We start from the raw sequence: 15321 nt of genomic DNA on the forward strand, positions 1-15321 counted from the left end.
GACAACAGCAAATCTCTGAGGAGGAGGTAGTTCAGCCATGGGACCTATGAAATCCAAACAGATGGTGTGCCATGGAATTTCGGGAAACTGCAGCGCGCCCATCTCAGACCCCACAGAAACTTTGAGCCTCTTCTCACCCACCTTGCAGGTATGGCAATCCTCAACCCATGAGGAAATCATGGAGTCCATACCAGGCCACCAGAAGTTCAACTTGAGACGCTGTTGCGTCAGTGTTTGGCCAAGGTGACCCTCGTGCGCCAAAGAAATGAGCTTTGATCTCAAGTCAGCGGGAGGCACGAATTTGTCACCACGCATTATGACGTTGTCATTACAAACAGACAAATCATCAATGACTTTAAGAAAAGGACGGACAGAAACATGAAGACAGCTCTCCCTGCGGGAACCCAACTTGATGAGCTGGATAACTTCTTGTAATACACTATCCCTGGACATGGCATCCACCCACTCAGAACGAGAAAAGGAGCTTTCAGATAGTAGAAGAACATCATCAATCCAGGCAACATTTTCATCATGACCCTCCAGACTGAAACCAACATCTGCGCCAGGAGGAACAGCTAACCTAGACAGACAGTCAGCCTGGAAGTTCCTCCACCCAGAAATGTGGGAAATGTCAAAATGGTATTCCTGGAGTTTCGAGGCCAACCTTGCCAACCTTGGAGAACCAAATGCCCCTCCCCCAGGAGAGAGGATGCGGATGAGGGGTTTATGGTCAGTCTTAAGGTTTAAACGGGTGCCCCATAGGTATGGTCGAAAATGATGAGCACCCCACGCAGCAGCCAAAGCCTCTTTCTCGATAACAGAATAGTTCTGTTCGCATTTTGAAAGAGTGCGTGAGGCAAAAGCAACCGGCCTGTCACCGTCCTTGTGGGATTGGAGCAAGACCGCACCAAGACCACAGGCACTGGCATCTACTAACAAAGTGGAGGACTTGGCAGTATCGAAGGGTGCCAGGACCTTAGCATTACAGATAGCCTCCTTAATTCCATTGAAGCAAGCTTCCATTTCGGATCCCCAAGAGAACTTACAACCCTTCTTCAACAAGGTCCTCAGAGGCAAAGTCTTCTCTGAGAATCTCTCCACAAACTTGGAGTAGTATTCGATCAAGCCCATGAATGACCGTAACTGGTCCTTGTCAGACGGGCAAGGAGCTAGGCGTATTGCATCAAGAAGATTCCTCTTAGGTCTGACTCCATTGGCTGAAATTTCATGTCCCAAGTACTCGATGTTCTCTACGAGAAAGGAACACTTCTCCCTACGTAATGTAAGACCAGTGTCCCATATTCTATGTAGAACATTCCTGAGAACAAGATTGTGATCAGCCACAGACTCTCCAAAGACCAAGATGTCATCTTGAAAGAATACCACATTTTTGAGTCCTTTAAAAATTTCGGTGACCAACCTCTGGAAGACACTCGCCGCCGAAATCAAACCAAAGGGAAGACGAGTAAATTGAAAGATCCCCTCTGGAGTGATGAAGGCGGTAAGATGCTTCGATGACTCATGGAGCTTAACCTGATGGTAGGCACTCTTCAGATCAAGTTTGGAGAAATATCTCGCGCCCTGAAGAGTGGAAACCATCTCCGTAATATTGGGTAAAGGGAAGGTGTCCGCAACGACACACTTGTTTAGGGACCTGAGGTCCACACAGAATCTCAATTTTCCGTCTGATTTCTTGGAAATCACGACGGGCGAAACCCATGCCGATGCTTCTGTAGGCTCAATTACACCAGACTGGAGCATCTCTTCAATTAAGAGCTTTACATCACTGCGAATGGAGATGGGAATTCTCCTTACGCGATGTTGAACAGGCAAACTTCCCTTCTTCAACTTTATAAGATGGGCATAACCCCGAAGCTCACCCAACTCCTCCCTGAACACAGACCTAAATTCAGACAGGATAAACTCAATGGAATCATCATCAACCACCATGATTTGGTTCTTTGCCCTAGGATTGATGACGATATAGAGGTCATATTGATGTACCCACCCTAGAATGGGCGGACCATCAATGGAAACATAAACTTTCCCAAAAATAGACCTCTTCTCAAATGAGATCTCAGATTCAAAGAAACCAAGGATTTCAATTTTCTGGCCATTGAACCCCTTAGGGGAAATGTCACTTCGTTGTAAATTCACCCCTTCCCAAAAGGCATCAAAGGTAGACTTGGGTATGATGGTATGGCGAGAACCAGTGTCAACCATCAACAACACCTCGTGGGAATCAATCTTGAATATGGCTTTGGGTCTGGTTTGCCTTGGATCGTCACAGATGACATCAACATCGTCAATGACCAGAAGTCTATCAGGTTCAACTGCAGAATCATCAACATAGTCATCCACAATATTTACTCTCTGTCTGGTTTTTGCCTTGCACATTTTGGAAAAATGTCCGACTTTCCCACACTTCAAACACTCTTTGTTAGAGGCAAAGCAAAACCTCGCGTCAGAAGAGTGACTGCTACTGCCACACCTGTTGCAAACTTTGCTTACTGAGGATTTCTTGGCAAAGGGTCTGGGTCTGTTTTTTACTACAGCAACATTGTCACCAGAACAGTGTTCGCACTCCGTAACACCACCTTTGTCAGTGACCACAGAAACTTCTTGATGTGGAGTAGATTTGTGTGAATCTAGCGCCTTCATGCACTTACTAGACTCCTCAATTACTTTGGCCAGATCAATTGCATCCTTCAAGGTCGGGTTCTTAGCTGCCCATAGCCTTTCTTGAATTTTCTTACTTGAACACTGGACAACCAATTGATCTCTTATGAGCTCGTCATTCATAGAACCGAACTTACACTTAATGGAAAGTTCTCTAAGCCTTGCCACAAAGTCATCTATAGTTTCTGACTCTTTTTGGCGTTGTGTGTAAAACTTATAGCGGTTCATGATCAGATTCTCCTCCTTTGCAAGCCTGATCTCCAGACGATCAACTGCCTCCTTAAACTCATCAATATCATGTCCACCAGCACCAAGTGTGATAGGAAGGAATCTAAAAACTCTCTGCCCTTCCTTGCCCAGGGTGCTCAAAAGGATAGCCTTTTTCCTTTTGGGTGAAAACTCCTGTCCATCAAGCGCTTCCAAATAATTGTCAAACATGATGTACCAGTCCTCCCAAGGTATCTCAGGTACACCAGGTTCAGGTAAGAACTGAGGAGGCAAAGTTACTATAAATTGTTGTGCCATGTTGACTTAATTATACAGAACGAAGAAAAAGAAAAACAAAATAATAAAATAACCTTGCTTTTGCACAACAGAACACAGTATTGAATTATAGTAACATACCTCTTGCTATACAAAAGTTTCCAAAACGATACCAGGAATGTGGAACAGGAGTTTGACTTGAAAGAGAAACAATCCGCTTTAAAAATGACGAAAAACGGCTGAATATGATGAAAAGGCAGGAGTTTGACTGAAAACGGTAAAGATTCCGCTTTAAAATAGCCCAAACCGGCTGAATTGCGGTGAAAATGAGGCTTGGATGGCAAACAGAGGATAAGATGGCCGCCGCTGAAAACGAGGCTAAAGGTGCTTTGAAAACGAGGCTTGAAACGCACAAAGAGACGTCTCCTTGGTTACGCGAGTCAACAACGCTGCACGCGCGTTCACTGACTCACGCGCTGACTCCACTGGTGCGTCTCTGCGTCTCCCTCGGCGTCTCGCTGGTAACCAGGCACTCACGCGCTGACTCCGCTGGTAACCAGGCAACAGCTCCTCGTCACTGCGTCTCCCTCGGCGTCTCGCTGGTAACCAGGCACTCACGCGCTGACTCCGCTGGTAACCAGGCAACAGCGCTCGAGGTCCTCGGCTGACGCGTAGACTCCTCCGGCGTCCCCGTGGCAACAATAACAACTCTCGTGGCTGACTCACCAGTCCGTCACGCGCCGGGCTCGGCCTGCTGAGTTTGGATGACATCAGCGCTGGTTGCGCTCGAGCAGCACTCCTCAAAGAAGATAAAATTGAGTAAATTACCACAACAGGTGTCTTCTTTGAAAACGGAAGGAGACCAAAAGGATGTCGACGAGACCAGCACGCTGTAGGTTCGTTTCTCGTTGAGGAAACTCCGCTAAAATCTGTTCTCCATCACAAATCTAGGAATGAGACATCAAGATGAGGTCTTCAGTGGTACTGGCCAGCAAGTAACGTCGCCAAAAATTGTAGTAAATGAAGTGAAGACCACAGATACAGCAATAAGGGTTTATTGCAGAGAAGCAGAATGAAGCAACCTCAACACAAGCTGGCCAGGCACAAACTGTCACCAACTAGAACACTAGAAGGAGACAGAGCCATGTACATTCTGGAATGGATGACACAGGTAAGAATTATAGTGGAGCATGGAAATGGAGGAAGGATAAATATACAACAATTTATCTGTGAGGTCACCAACACATAGACTATGATTCTACTGGACTCCTCTGGCAGAACACATACGGATTTCTTTATAGTTCTCAACTTCCCCCAAAAATCTGAATAGATTTGCTGGACTTGCTCATTAAAAGAGAGATTCGTCTCTGACCCGATTCTAACAGTTCTTGCTGAGTCCATAGCGGCAGATGGGGGACCGGTCTGTAAGGGCCACCAGAGACACAAAGGAGAGGGGAAACTGACTAAAAAACAAGACCTACGTCTTGTCTGCATTTAATTTCAGAACTTTTTTGTTCATCCAGATTTAAATATCTTTAAGGATTCCTTACATTTATGGAAGGCTGCAGCAGATTGTTATTTAGATGAGGACAACAGTTGTGTGTCATCCACATAGGAAACCATTTTCACCCCTCCCTTGAGGCAATAAGAGAAGCCAAAGGGGCAAGGTAGATATTAACCCTTCCGCTGCTAGGCCTTTTCCCACCCTGTGCTAAGACTTTTTTGGGCTATTTAGGGTAGTTTGTGATTAGGCACCTTTCACTTTTTGTCCACATAAGGTATCCATGCTCAATTTGAGTCCTTGTCTTCTAACATTATGGGGATTTTGAAGACACCCATGGTTTGTGGATACCCCAGGAGGAAACCCAGACATTTTCCAAAATACAGCAAAATTTCTTTTTTTTTATTTGGAAAAAGTGTGGCAGAAGAAAGCATCTGGTTTTTCCCTTTGGAAATGGTATCAACAAAGGGCTTGTGGTTCTGAAATCACCATCTTCCTAGCTTCAAGTGACAGACAGACTATTGTCGGAAAACCACACTTATCTACAAAGTGTTGGCCTTTTACTGGGACATAGACTATTTTTGCTACTTTTTATGCTTTCAACCCCTTTCCAGTTAGCAGTAGAAACGGGTGTGAAAGCAGTAATGAATCCCAGAATGCTATACATTTCTTAAAAGTAGTAAAACATTTTAATTCATCAAGGGGTCATTTGTGTATGTCTCTCAAGGTTTTTTAATAGAACAGTTGAAAGTAAGTAATGTTGAACATGTTTCGAAAAAAAACAGTCATTAGTGCCAACATTTTCACCTGTAACTACTACTAAGTATGAAAAACTGTTTCAAGCAATATACCGTTACATCTGCTTGACCCTTCTGGTTGTAGGGATATATAGGACATGTAGGTTCACCAAGAACCCGAAGAACCCAGAGCCAATAACTGAGCTGCATCTTGCAATGGTTTTTCATTGTGTTATCGGGTACATAGAAATTCATTTGGTAAAATATAAAGAGTTAAAACCAGGTATCGAGAACACCCATATATTTCCAAAATGGGAACAAAATATAGAGTTTAGAAGCAGTAGGTATTTGCACATCTCCAAAATTATGTGTGCCCATACTAGCATGTGAATTACAGACCAATTTCCAAAGTGACTTATTTTTTACACATTGTCTTACATTTGGAAGTCAGACATTCATACAAAGTCATTTGGTAACAACAGTTGTTCTGCAATTCTGTGTTTCTCTACATCTCCTGATAAAATTGGTACCTCACTTGTGTGAGTAAGTCTAACAATAATAATAATATTGGTCATGGCACTTACAAAGTTCAACAGCTAAAACAAACAGAGGTGTCCCAGCGCTAAGCCGTGATCTGGTAGGGTAACTTGACCAGGAGCCAATCCTGGCTAAAGAGCCAGATCTTCAAAATCCTCCTGAACTCCAATTGTGTTTCCACTAAATGCATATCAGCTGGCATTGAGTGCCATAACTTGGCGGCCCACACTGTAAAATATCTTCCTCCCAATTTTGACTTTGCAAAACATGGTGCACAATCAGGTGCTGGGAGTTTGATCTTAGTGTATGTTTAGGTTGGTATGGGCACAACCTATTTCTGTGATAACTGGGCCCCTTGTTATGTAGGGCACAATAAGCTAGGGTCAAGTACTTGAACTCAATCCTTTTTGCAACTGGGAGCCAGTGCAGTTGACTAATATGAAGGAAGATATGGTGTCAGCCTAATGCCTGCGACAAGAAACAAGCCAAAACACAACATGGACACACCACACTTTTCCAGTAAAAACGTACCCTTTTTGCAAAGTGACTTACTGTGCATTTCGAGCCCTAGCTCTTGCGGCACCCAGGGAAACATAGAAAACCTATGCAGTTTTAAAACCTAGGCACCAAGGGCAATTCAGGATGGGGAGTCTTTTGTGGCTCTCACCAGATTCAGTTACCTATGATCACTTGAAAATCTCCAACTTTGGGAAAAAAATGAATTTTCCTCATATTTCTGTGATGGCTAATTTTGTGTTTCATATAATTTTACTATGGAGACTGAGGGGAACTCTGTGTGGTAGGACTATTGTGCCGGCACTGTAAGCCCACACAAACATGTGTGGAGAAAGTAATTTTTTTAGCTAAATGTGAGGTTTGCAGGGGAGTCTAGGTGGAAAAACATTAGGAGATCGATACAAGCATACTTCACTGGACTCTCAAGGGTGTCTAGTTTTCAGAAATGTGTAGGTTTGATAGATTTCCCTTGATGACCGCTGAGCGCGGGGCTAAAAACCCAGGTGCCCCCCTTTCAAAGCAAGGTAATTTTGTGAAAGGAAATGTTGTTGTCTCCGCAAAACATTTTGGATCCTTGCCTGTTGTGGGCACTTGGCCTACCTACACATGAGAGGTACCATCAATTGTATTAGAAGATCTGGGGGTGGTAGGAAATTTGTGTCATCCTGGTGATCTTTCCAGACAGAAATGTGAGAAAAATTAGATTCTTTTAGGCAATTTGTTATTTATTTGTATTTATTGAGCGCACGTAGACTCGGAGGTGTCTTGGCGCTCGGACAGATGTAAGCCCATAAAACAATCTAATTCTGGAATAGCCAGGTTTTCAGATCCTTTCTGAAAGAGGTCAGTGAGCTAGCATTTTTTGAATTGTTGCAAAGTGTGTCTCATAACTTTGCTGTGCCATAAGAGAAGCTACAGCCTCCCCAGCATGTGGCTTGAGTTCTTGGAACTGTCTTAAGTCTGGCACCAGTGGAGCATAGCTGCCTGACCGGATGGTACCAAGAAAAGAGCATTTTGAGAAACACTGGTCCGGTGTTGTTCAAGGCCTTGTAAGCAAAGCATAATGCCCTGAACTTAATGCGATGCGATACTGGAAGCCAGTGGAGTCTTCAAATTACCTTAGTTACTGACTCGTATGTAGGGACATTCAGTATTAATCTTGCTGCAGCATTTTGTATAATCTGTAGTTGTTTAGGGTATTGTTTCTGCATATTCAGGTAGAGTCCATTGCAGTAATCTAGCTTAGAGTGCGGTAACTACTGTTCTTTTGGAGTCAATAGGAATGTAAGGTAAAATCTTCTACAGTTTCTTGATCAAGAAATGGGAGGTGGACACAATAGAATTAGTGTGCTAAGATAAGGTGAGCTTACTATCAATCACCACCCCCACATGTTTTGCCTTAAGATCTGGTTTTAGCAGTTCCCCCAGTTTCTGCCGGCCATCAATGGTTGTCGGTTCTGAGCTGCATATTTCCAAAGATCACCCCTTCGTTCAATTTAAGACAGTACTTTATCATCCACCTGTTGATTTCCATTATGCAGTTTTGAAACTGCACAGATGGGGAGGCTTGATCTTTGCACATTGCCACCACAATCTGGGTTTCATCAGCGTGTGAGGTGAGACTAAAGCCGATGTCTTGGATCAAAGGGGCGAGTTCTGATACATAAATGATAAATAGTGCTGGTCTAAGTGACGCGCCCTGTGGGACCACACAATGGAGGACATAGGGTGTTGATTTAAACTGGCTCAGTGTCGCTGTTTGTCTTCTATCCTTCAGAACGGAGGATAGCAAGGTCAGAACCAGACCACTAACCCCTATCGTTTCCAGACGCCGTTGTAGTAGGTTATGTTCCACAGTGTCAAAAGCCGTCAACAGAGTGAGGAGGATGAGGGCGGCTGCGTCCCCTCCATCCATAACTCTTGTGATCTCTTTAGTGGCTTTGATTAGTGCTGTTGTTGTGCTGTGTTCAGGTCGAAACCCGAATTAGGAGGGGTCAAATGAGTAATTTTCTTGTTTGAACTGAGTTAACTCTTTGTTTATAATTCTCTCCACTATCTTGGCTTGGGAGTGGCAGCCTGGCTATCAGGCGTTAGTTGTTGGGATTAGAATTGTCCTGGTTGTTTTTTTGGAACAGTGGCAATATTGACAAATCCTTCCAAGGAGCTGGAAAGATACCACACATGAACATATTGTTGAAAATGTCTGTGAGTGGAGGGCTCACCTCCTTTGCTATATCCGAGTCGTCAATAAAAAACCCTCATTCATGTACTCTAATCGTGAGGCGGTATATCTTGGTTCTCAGCCTTATATTAAAAAATGTGACAACATATTCATTGGGTTTTATTTTATGTATGCTTCCTCCATCCGGAGGAGAACCACTGGTTAGTGCAGTAGTGATCAACGATATGGTAGGTGATGAACAGTGCTATAGTGAGTGTGAAGTAAAGTAGTTAAGTTAAAAAAGTCTTCTTTGCCCAGATTGAAGATTATTTAATGGTTAGGTATCAGATTTTTCTAAAAACAATTCCGTGCGTATATAGATGTATTATTATTCCTACGCACTGTGGTGTCCAAAAAAGGTCAACATGACTCAGCCCTTGGTCTGCCAAGGAGGGTCAGGGGGGCTTTCTTCAGGACCTAAATAGAATTATGAAACTTGCTACAATTCTTGGTGAGAAACTGGGTGAATTTTGTCCGTTTATTAGAGGCCAGTAAGTACCTGTGAAGAATAAGGAGAAGAAGGGGAGAAGGAAACATATATATTGATATGCTTTCTTCTTATTAGATACATGCTGTCTTGCAATGTCTAGTTAACATAGTTTACATGGGGTCTCCTAGTGCTCCATACGAGGAAATATGTGAATAAGAAACTACAAAAATGGCAATGCTTTATATTCAAGTAAGTCTACAATTAATGGCAAAAACTTCTTCTAGCTGTTTTTTCGATAGAAATGCGTTGTCAAATGGCAAATCTTTAAGTAAATGGTGATAACCGAAAACTGTTTAAATTGGTTGGTATACATACGTTTGAGGCATGCTGGGCGCTTGTGTAGCTAATTTTAAAGTTCTGGGATCGGTTCCCGTATGTGTCATTTACAAGATTCAGGTAGTTACTGATGTGTTCCAAAATTGACATAAACTGCGTCGCCATTACGCCGGGTATGCTGTTAGGACTACAATGTTCCGGTAGGAACGATAAGTAAGTACAGGCGGCTGCCATGACGTGGAGGTAGCGGCTGTGTGGTAAGCTTAAATGTGATGACCCTGTTGTTGTCGCTAGTGTCTCTGAGGTTCTCTCATCGGTAATAGGACTCATTTCTCATTTTGTGTGTTTCCAGCCTTATCTCAATAACATTGCCAGCCGTACTCAGTATGAAAGTTTCTTACTCTCTGGTTGTCTAGTTTCATCAGTGTGTGGGTTTAGTAGGTTTCCCTATATGACCGCTGAGCCACGGGACCAAAAATGCAGGTGACCCCCTTGAAAAACCATGATGTTTTGTGATAGAAAGGTGGGTACCTCTGTTTTTGGTCCTTGGTTTGCAGACATTTAAGAAAACCTACAAGAAGCCAGACATGTTTTAACACTAGATATGTGTGGGTAACCAAGGAGGTGTGGCTTGCATTGATCCTTCAAAGTTTTCCTTCCAAAAATCAGTTGCAAACCTCAAATTTTGCTAAAAAGTTACAAATGTTCTCAAATAAAAATAACCAATTGACAGGGTATGACACAATTATGACTGCACTTATTTCAATAGTAAGTTGATATGTACAAATTTACCCTTTGGTACACAGGACCTGAGACTCAATACCCCTCCTGAGATTAAAAAAAAACACAATAGCAAGACAAAAATGTTGTCCAGCACTCCTTATTGCAATATTTCAAATTACATCACATGGTTAAGTACAACATCATTCAACAGATTTGTTTCACTTTTCTTTATTCGTGGATCCTTATCCCAAAAAGTTAAAACTCTAGTCAACGCGTCTCGTCCTCTCGGACTTTCTCAGGGCAAACAGAGTTGGCCTTCTATTCTGAGTGCTGACTGTGATGTTCAAACTGTTTTCATGAAGTGCTAATGGTAAAGACCTTATCAAAGTCAAACTCTTCATATATCAAAGCATCAATCGAGTTGGCATTTTTCTGATAACCAGTCTTTTATTTTATTTTGAGCTCTAGCCACAGTATGGCATTGCAGTGGGTGTTATCCTATTCAGCAACTTCTAATGCAGCAGCCTGTGGCTCGCATTGTATCCACAGATTGTTTACTTTATGAAAATGGATTGAACATCATAGAATAGAATAGAAGGCTAACACTATTTGCCCTGTGAAGTCTGAGCGGACCAAACGCGTTGGCCATGGTTTTATCTTTTGAATAGAGGAAATTGAAACACACCTGCTGAATTGATATTGTGCCTAACCACGTGATGTAATGTGAGATATGCCAATAAGGAGTGCTAGACCAAATTGTTGTCTTTTTCTAAAAAATTTGAGTGTGAAAGTTGTGAGTTCCCCTCAAAGCACACATTTCTGGCCATACATTTTTCCCCTCAGTCTTTGATAAAAATTATACTTTACTTGTGCGGATGGGTCAAGTGCCTATGACATGGAAGGGCAAAAAATCTTTAGAGATTGAGGAGGGCCCAAAGTGAGTTGTTGAATGACAGAATGTCAAGTTAAAATGGTGGATTAAAGCATGAAATGATGAATGTAAATATGATGGACTGAAGAATCAAATAAGCTCTTCTAAGGAGGTGTGGACTCCATTGCTTTGATGTGGTTGCCATCAAACATTTGGTTCAACATAGAGGTTATTTTACCTTTCTGGCTTCTCCCTTGCACATGGTTATGTTACAGCTAGACAACTTGTGCAATTCATGTTTTACCCATCACAACATATTTAATAATCTGTATTTTCTCCAGGGCGCAGAAGAGAAGTGGACTGCAAAAGCACAGCTGCGAATCTCAATGATGCAATTGGAAGTGTCTCCTCAGTCCAGGAAGTGAGGGATGATATCGCAATGCAGATGAAACCCTTCATCTGCTGGGAAGAGTTCCTGTTGCCGCTCCCCATCTCCATCGCAATCCTAGGAGAGCTGGCAGTCCTTTCATCAGCGGGAGGGGACTTCTCCATCAACCTGAGACCCCCAGCAGGTGGATACATGTACTTGAAATATCCAGGATCCTTTGCTGCATCCCTAATGCAGGTTTGCAATTCAGCCTGGTTTGCCTTCAATACTGCAAACAAGAACATGGACCAGATCAGACTCCTCTCTGGCTTCATACCTAGCGCCAATGCAGAAATAGTCAAGATTCTGTCCAAGCCGACTGACACTGTTGCCGACCTCCTCTCAAAAAAGCTGAACAGTTTGCTCCTAGTGTCCAATAAATGCACATCCTTGGCTCTGTCTGTGGAGTTAAGCTTTAATGAGACAGTTTCCATAATCCATGAGATTCTTGAAGCTTGTTTGAACTCGATGAAGGGCTACGAGCATAAGCTTACAGATATAAAGACTGCCCTGGAGCAGCTCCGCATAAAAGAAGCATCCTCAAGGAAATCTATGCAGACAACAGAAGAGTTGAGGAAGGCCACTGAGACACAACTAAAGGATGCAATAGATGCCTACAAGAATGCAATGGACAAAGTGCCCTCTGTAATAGAAACTGTTGGTGCTGATATACTGGGCACTTTTCTTAACCCAGCATCTTACATAGCAAAGAAAGACGTAAAACAAGACTTAGACGTAGATGGAACTCGTGACACGGATAATGGAAAGTCCACCTTTTGCTTCACCAATGTCTGTGCCAGATCCAATCGGATGGCTTCAGTTGCAGCTAGTCTTCGAAAGGTCTTAGACAGTAAAGAGGAAACTGTTAACATGAAACATGTTTATGATGAGAGGGACCATAACATCATAACAGACTTTTTTAAAGATCGTTTATTGGAGCTGCAAAAGGACATAAGTGATGAAGGTGATTGTATTGCAAAAATGATGATGGATACTTTTCTGCAAAATGGCATTGCTATTTGTGAGGAATTGCACAGAGCTGCCACATCTGCGACTGAGGATCAGGAGAACTTGAGGAGCATTGCTCAAAAGATAAACACTCTTTATCTCAGCTCAGTAAAAGCTGAAACACATTGTAAAACTGCAACCAATGCCCCTGCTTTTCAGCAAATACCCCCAAATCTATCTGAGGCTGTGAGCAGTGGTGGTATAGGCACCCAGGCTGCAAAAAGGGCTTGGGCCACAGTGGAACAGGCCAGACTGCAATTAAACAACACTCAAGCCATTTACCTGAAGACCTTTGATAATCTAAAAAAAGAAAATCAAAAACTCACAGAAGTCCTGTCTGAAATGAGGAGTCACAAAGTAGAAAAAATAGATTTTGAAACAGCCAAAACGTTGCTCATTAAAGGCTTGTCTGCCCTGCAGAGAGTCAAGGAGCAGTGGAATACGATGGTTACCTTCTTCAATAAAATATCCAACCTCTTAGAGTCCTGTCTCTCAAGAAATGTCAAAGAGTTAGTGGAAAATGCTGAATCCTTACAGACCGGTATGAGTTATCCTGCAGTTGCCTTTGTGAAGGATTTGTTATTCATGCAGGCAACCAAAGCCACCAACTTAGGCTACCTGGTCAACATGATATCAAGCACCTACTCTGAAGTGTCTCAGCATTACCTGATGGACCGGGTGAATCTTTTAGGAATATTCCTCGGCATGAACCCCTCAGATCCCGAGTTCAAGTTGGAGCACCTGAAGTTACAGACCGGCTGTGAGGAAGCTCAAAGGGCAATCACAAGCTTGGCAATTTCAAAGAAACAAGAGTTTGAATTGGCTTTAGAGGCGAGAATTGAAAGAATCAAGTGCCAGCTGGGTAAAGCCATCCCACCCATGTCAGAAAAGGACAGGAAGAGCATTAGTGAGGCTGTACAGGAAGGGGGAAGTACTGCTGGAGATTCAGGCATTTCAATTGCAGACATGGCAAGCTTTATGTAGCAGGGCTAGCATATTTTTCTCTCATTCATTTCTATTTTATCATCCTTCGCTTTGACAGTTATGAATTGGAGTTTGTGGCTAAGGGATGTTTGTGCAGGGCAGCCTCTTTGCATTTGGTTTGTGTTTTGTTACCTTGATATATTTTGTCCATTAATCTGAAACGGTGATGCAGCCACAGGCTGATTTCACACGCTGCTGGTCCACTAATATATAATGGTATCCAACCTTGAATTAAAAGGTATTACCAATAGTCAAATTCATGGATTTTAAGTCAATAACACATATTTTATGTCATAACACCTGAGGTGTCTGGGCACCAATGGCATGTTCTGCAATAAAACCTACAAAAAGATGGACAGTTAGATACAAGCAACCTAAGAAGGTGCTTAAGATCCTACCCAAGGGAATCTCGAGTTTGATTGGAAGATCATTTCACAGTTTTTCCTCCAGATATTTTGATTAAACTTGTAGGAGTCAAGCCAGTCTTTATCATTGAATCTAAGAGTTACATTGGATATATGCATTGATTTGTGTCTCCAATGATCCAGACATGAATGGTAAATGGTTGCATAAATCATCACGGAGGCTACAATATGACTCTTCTGGCAATGGGAAGCCCAGTGTTGGCTTAACATGCTTAGGAATCTTCGTCCAGCTACCATCTTTTCAGCCTAAGTCTATATCTTTTGTAGATTCTCCCAGTGAAAAAACATGAACCAGATATTGCTCTTGCCATTTTGGCCTTATAAATTTCAATTAGGAATAGGTTGAGTTCAGGTTAAAGGTGGATACACTAGTTACATGTTCTAGTTGAAGAAATTACATGTTTTTTCATTGACAAATGGATATCTAAATTGAGTCTACTCAAGAGTTCTACTTCAGCATCAACCACACGAGAGAAGCTGATCTTGGGTACATTATTAGAAGCTCTGTAATGTTTGCAATATTGGAAAGACAGAAGTTTCTGATCCACACTTGTATATCTTCCATGAGAATGGAGAAAAGCCTGAGTTGCGGTGCTTATCAAGATGTTGTGTCCACCGGTTGTGTGTCATCAAGTTATGGTTGACACCTAATATCCCTTTCTTACAATAGATCATGCCAAGGTATCATTTAAACATTACACAGTGTGAGACTACAGCGGGTGCAGTCACTCGCAAGCATCTCACACACACTTGGTTGAACTCATAGGTTTATCAAATGTATGTCTTATATCCCTGAACCTCATGCTTCTCTCTCTGACTAAGATTTGCAGTATCTTAAATGTTATTCCTGCAAACCATAATGGTGGTAGTAACAAGGAAGTTAGGCCTTTTGCAGACTTATGCAGTTAGAGGGTCAGGCTATCACATATATTCTGGAGCTAAATAGGAAAAGGCCTCTCCATGGTCTGCATCGCCCTCAATATTAATATAGCTGGACACTGTGATATGTACTTCTTTTCTGCTTTTTAACATATTTTGGCCAATGATGTCACCTGGTTATCACTTCATTCAGAGGTTATGATCATTGGTTTGGCATCAATTTCTACATGCAGTTTTCTTTGCTGTAGCCCTATAGCCTTCGTAATTAGCCAGAAAAAAACATAATTATTTAGTGTATCAAACCAAATCCACATTGATATATTTTATATAAATTACATTTGAGAGAACTGCACTGAGAAAAGGCTTAATATCTTGCAAATCATGCAGGACACTATACCGCAGCATCAGTAGTTAAAAAAACCTCTAAGTCAAAGGGGCTTATGAACTGCCCTTAGTGCTACCACAACATCACTTTTAGTGATGTTGTGATGGCGATAGGAGCGTTGCCTCACTTAATGTGGCTTATGCTGCCTTGTAAATAAAGCCCCCTTTCACACTACACTT

General features: G+C 42.4%; 1 protein-coding gene across 1 annotated transcript in view; it reads left to right on the forward strand.

Annotated features, from left to right (window-relative positions):
- LOC147726082 (uncharacterized) overlaps nt 1-14006 on the forward strand; it is a 41557-nt gene extending 27551 nt beyond the window's left edge. Inside the window, exon 2 of the mRNA XM_086960198.1 lies at nt 11376-14006. Within this exon, the coding sequence (XP_086816324.1) occupies nt 11376-13453 (2078 nt within the window). The 3' untranslated portion in view covers nt 13454-14006. The remainder of the gene's footprint in view (nt 1-11375) is intronic.
- The last annotated feature ends 1315 nt before the right edge of the window (nt 14007-15321 follow it).

The sequence above is a fragment of the Lissotriton vulgaris genome, chromosome 3_1 (genome assembly GCF_964263255.1).
Source record: "Lissotriton vulgaris chromosome 3_1, aLisVul1.2, whole genome shotgun sequence".
Lineage (NCBI taxonomy): Eukaryota > Metazoa > Chordata > Amphibia > Caudata > Salamandridae > Lissotriton > Lissotriton vulgaris.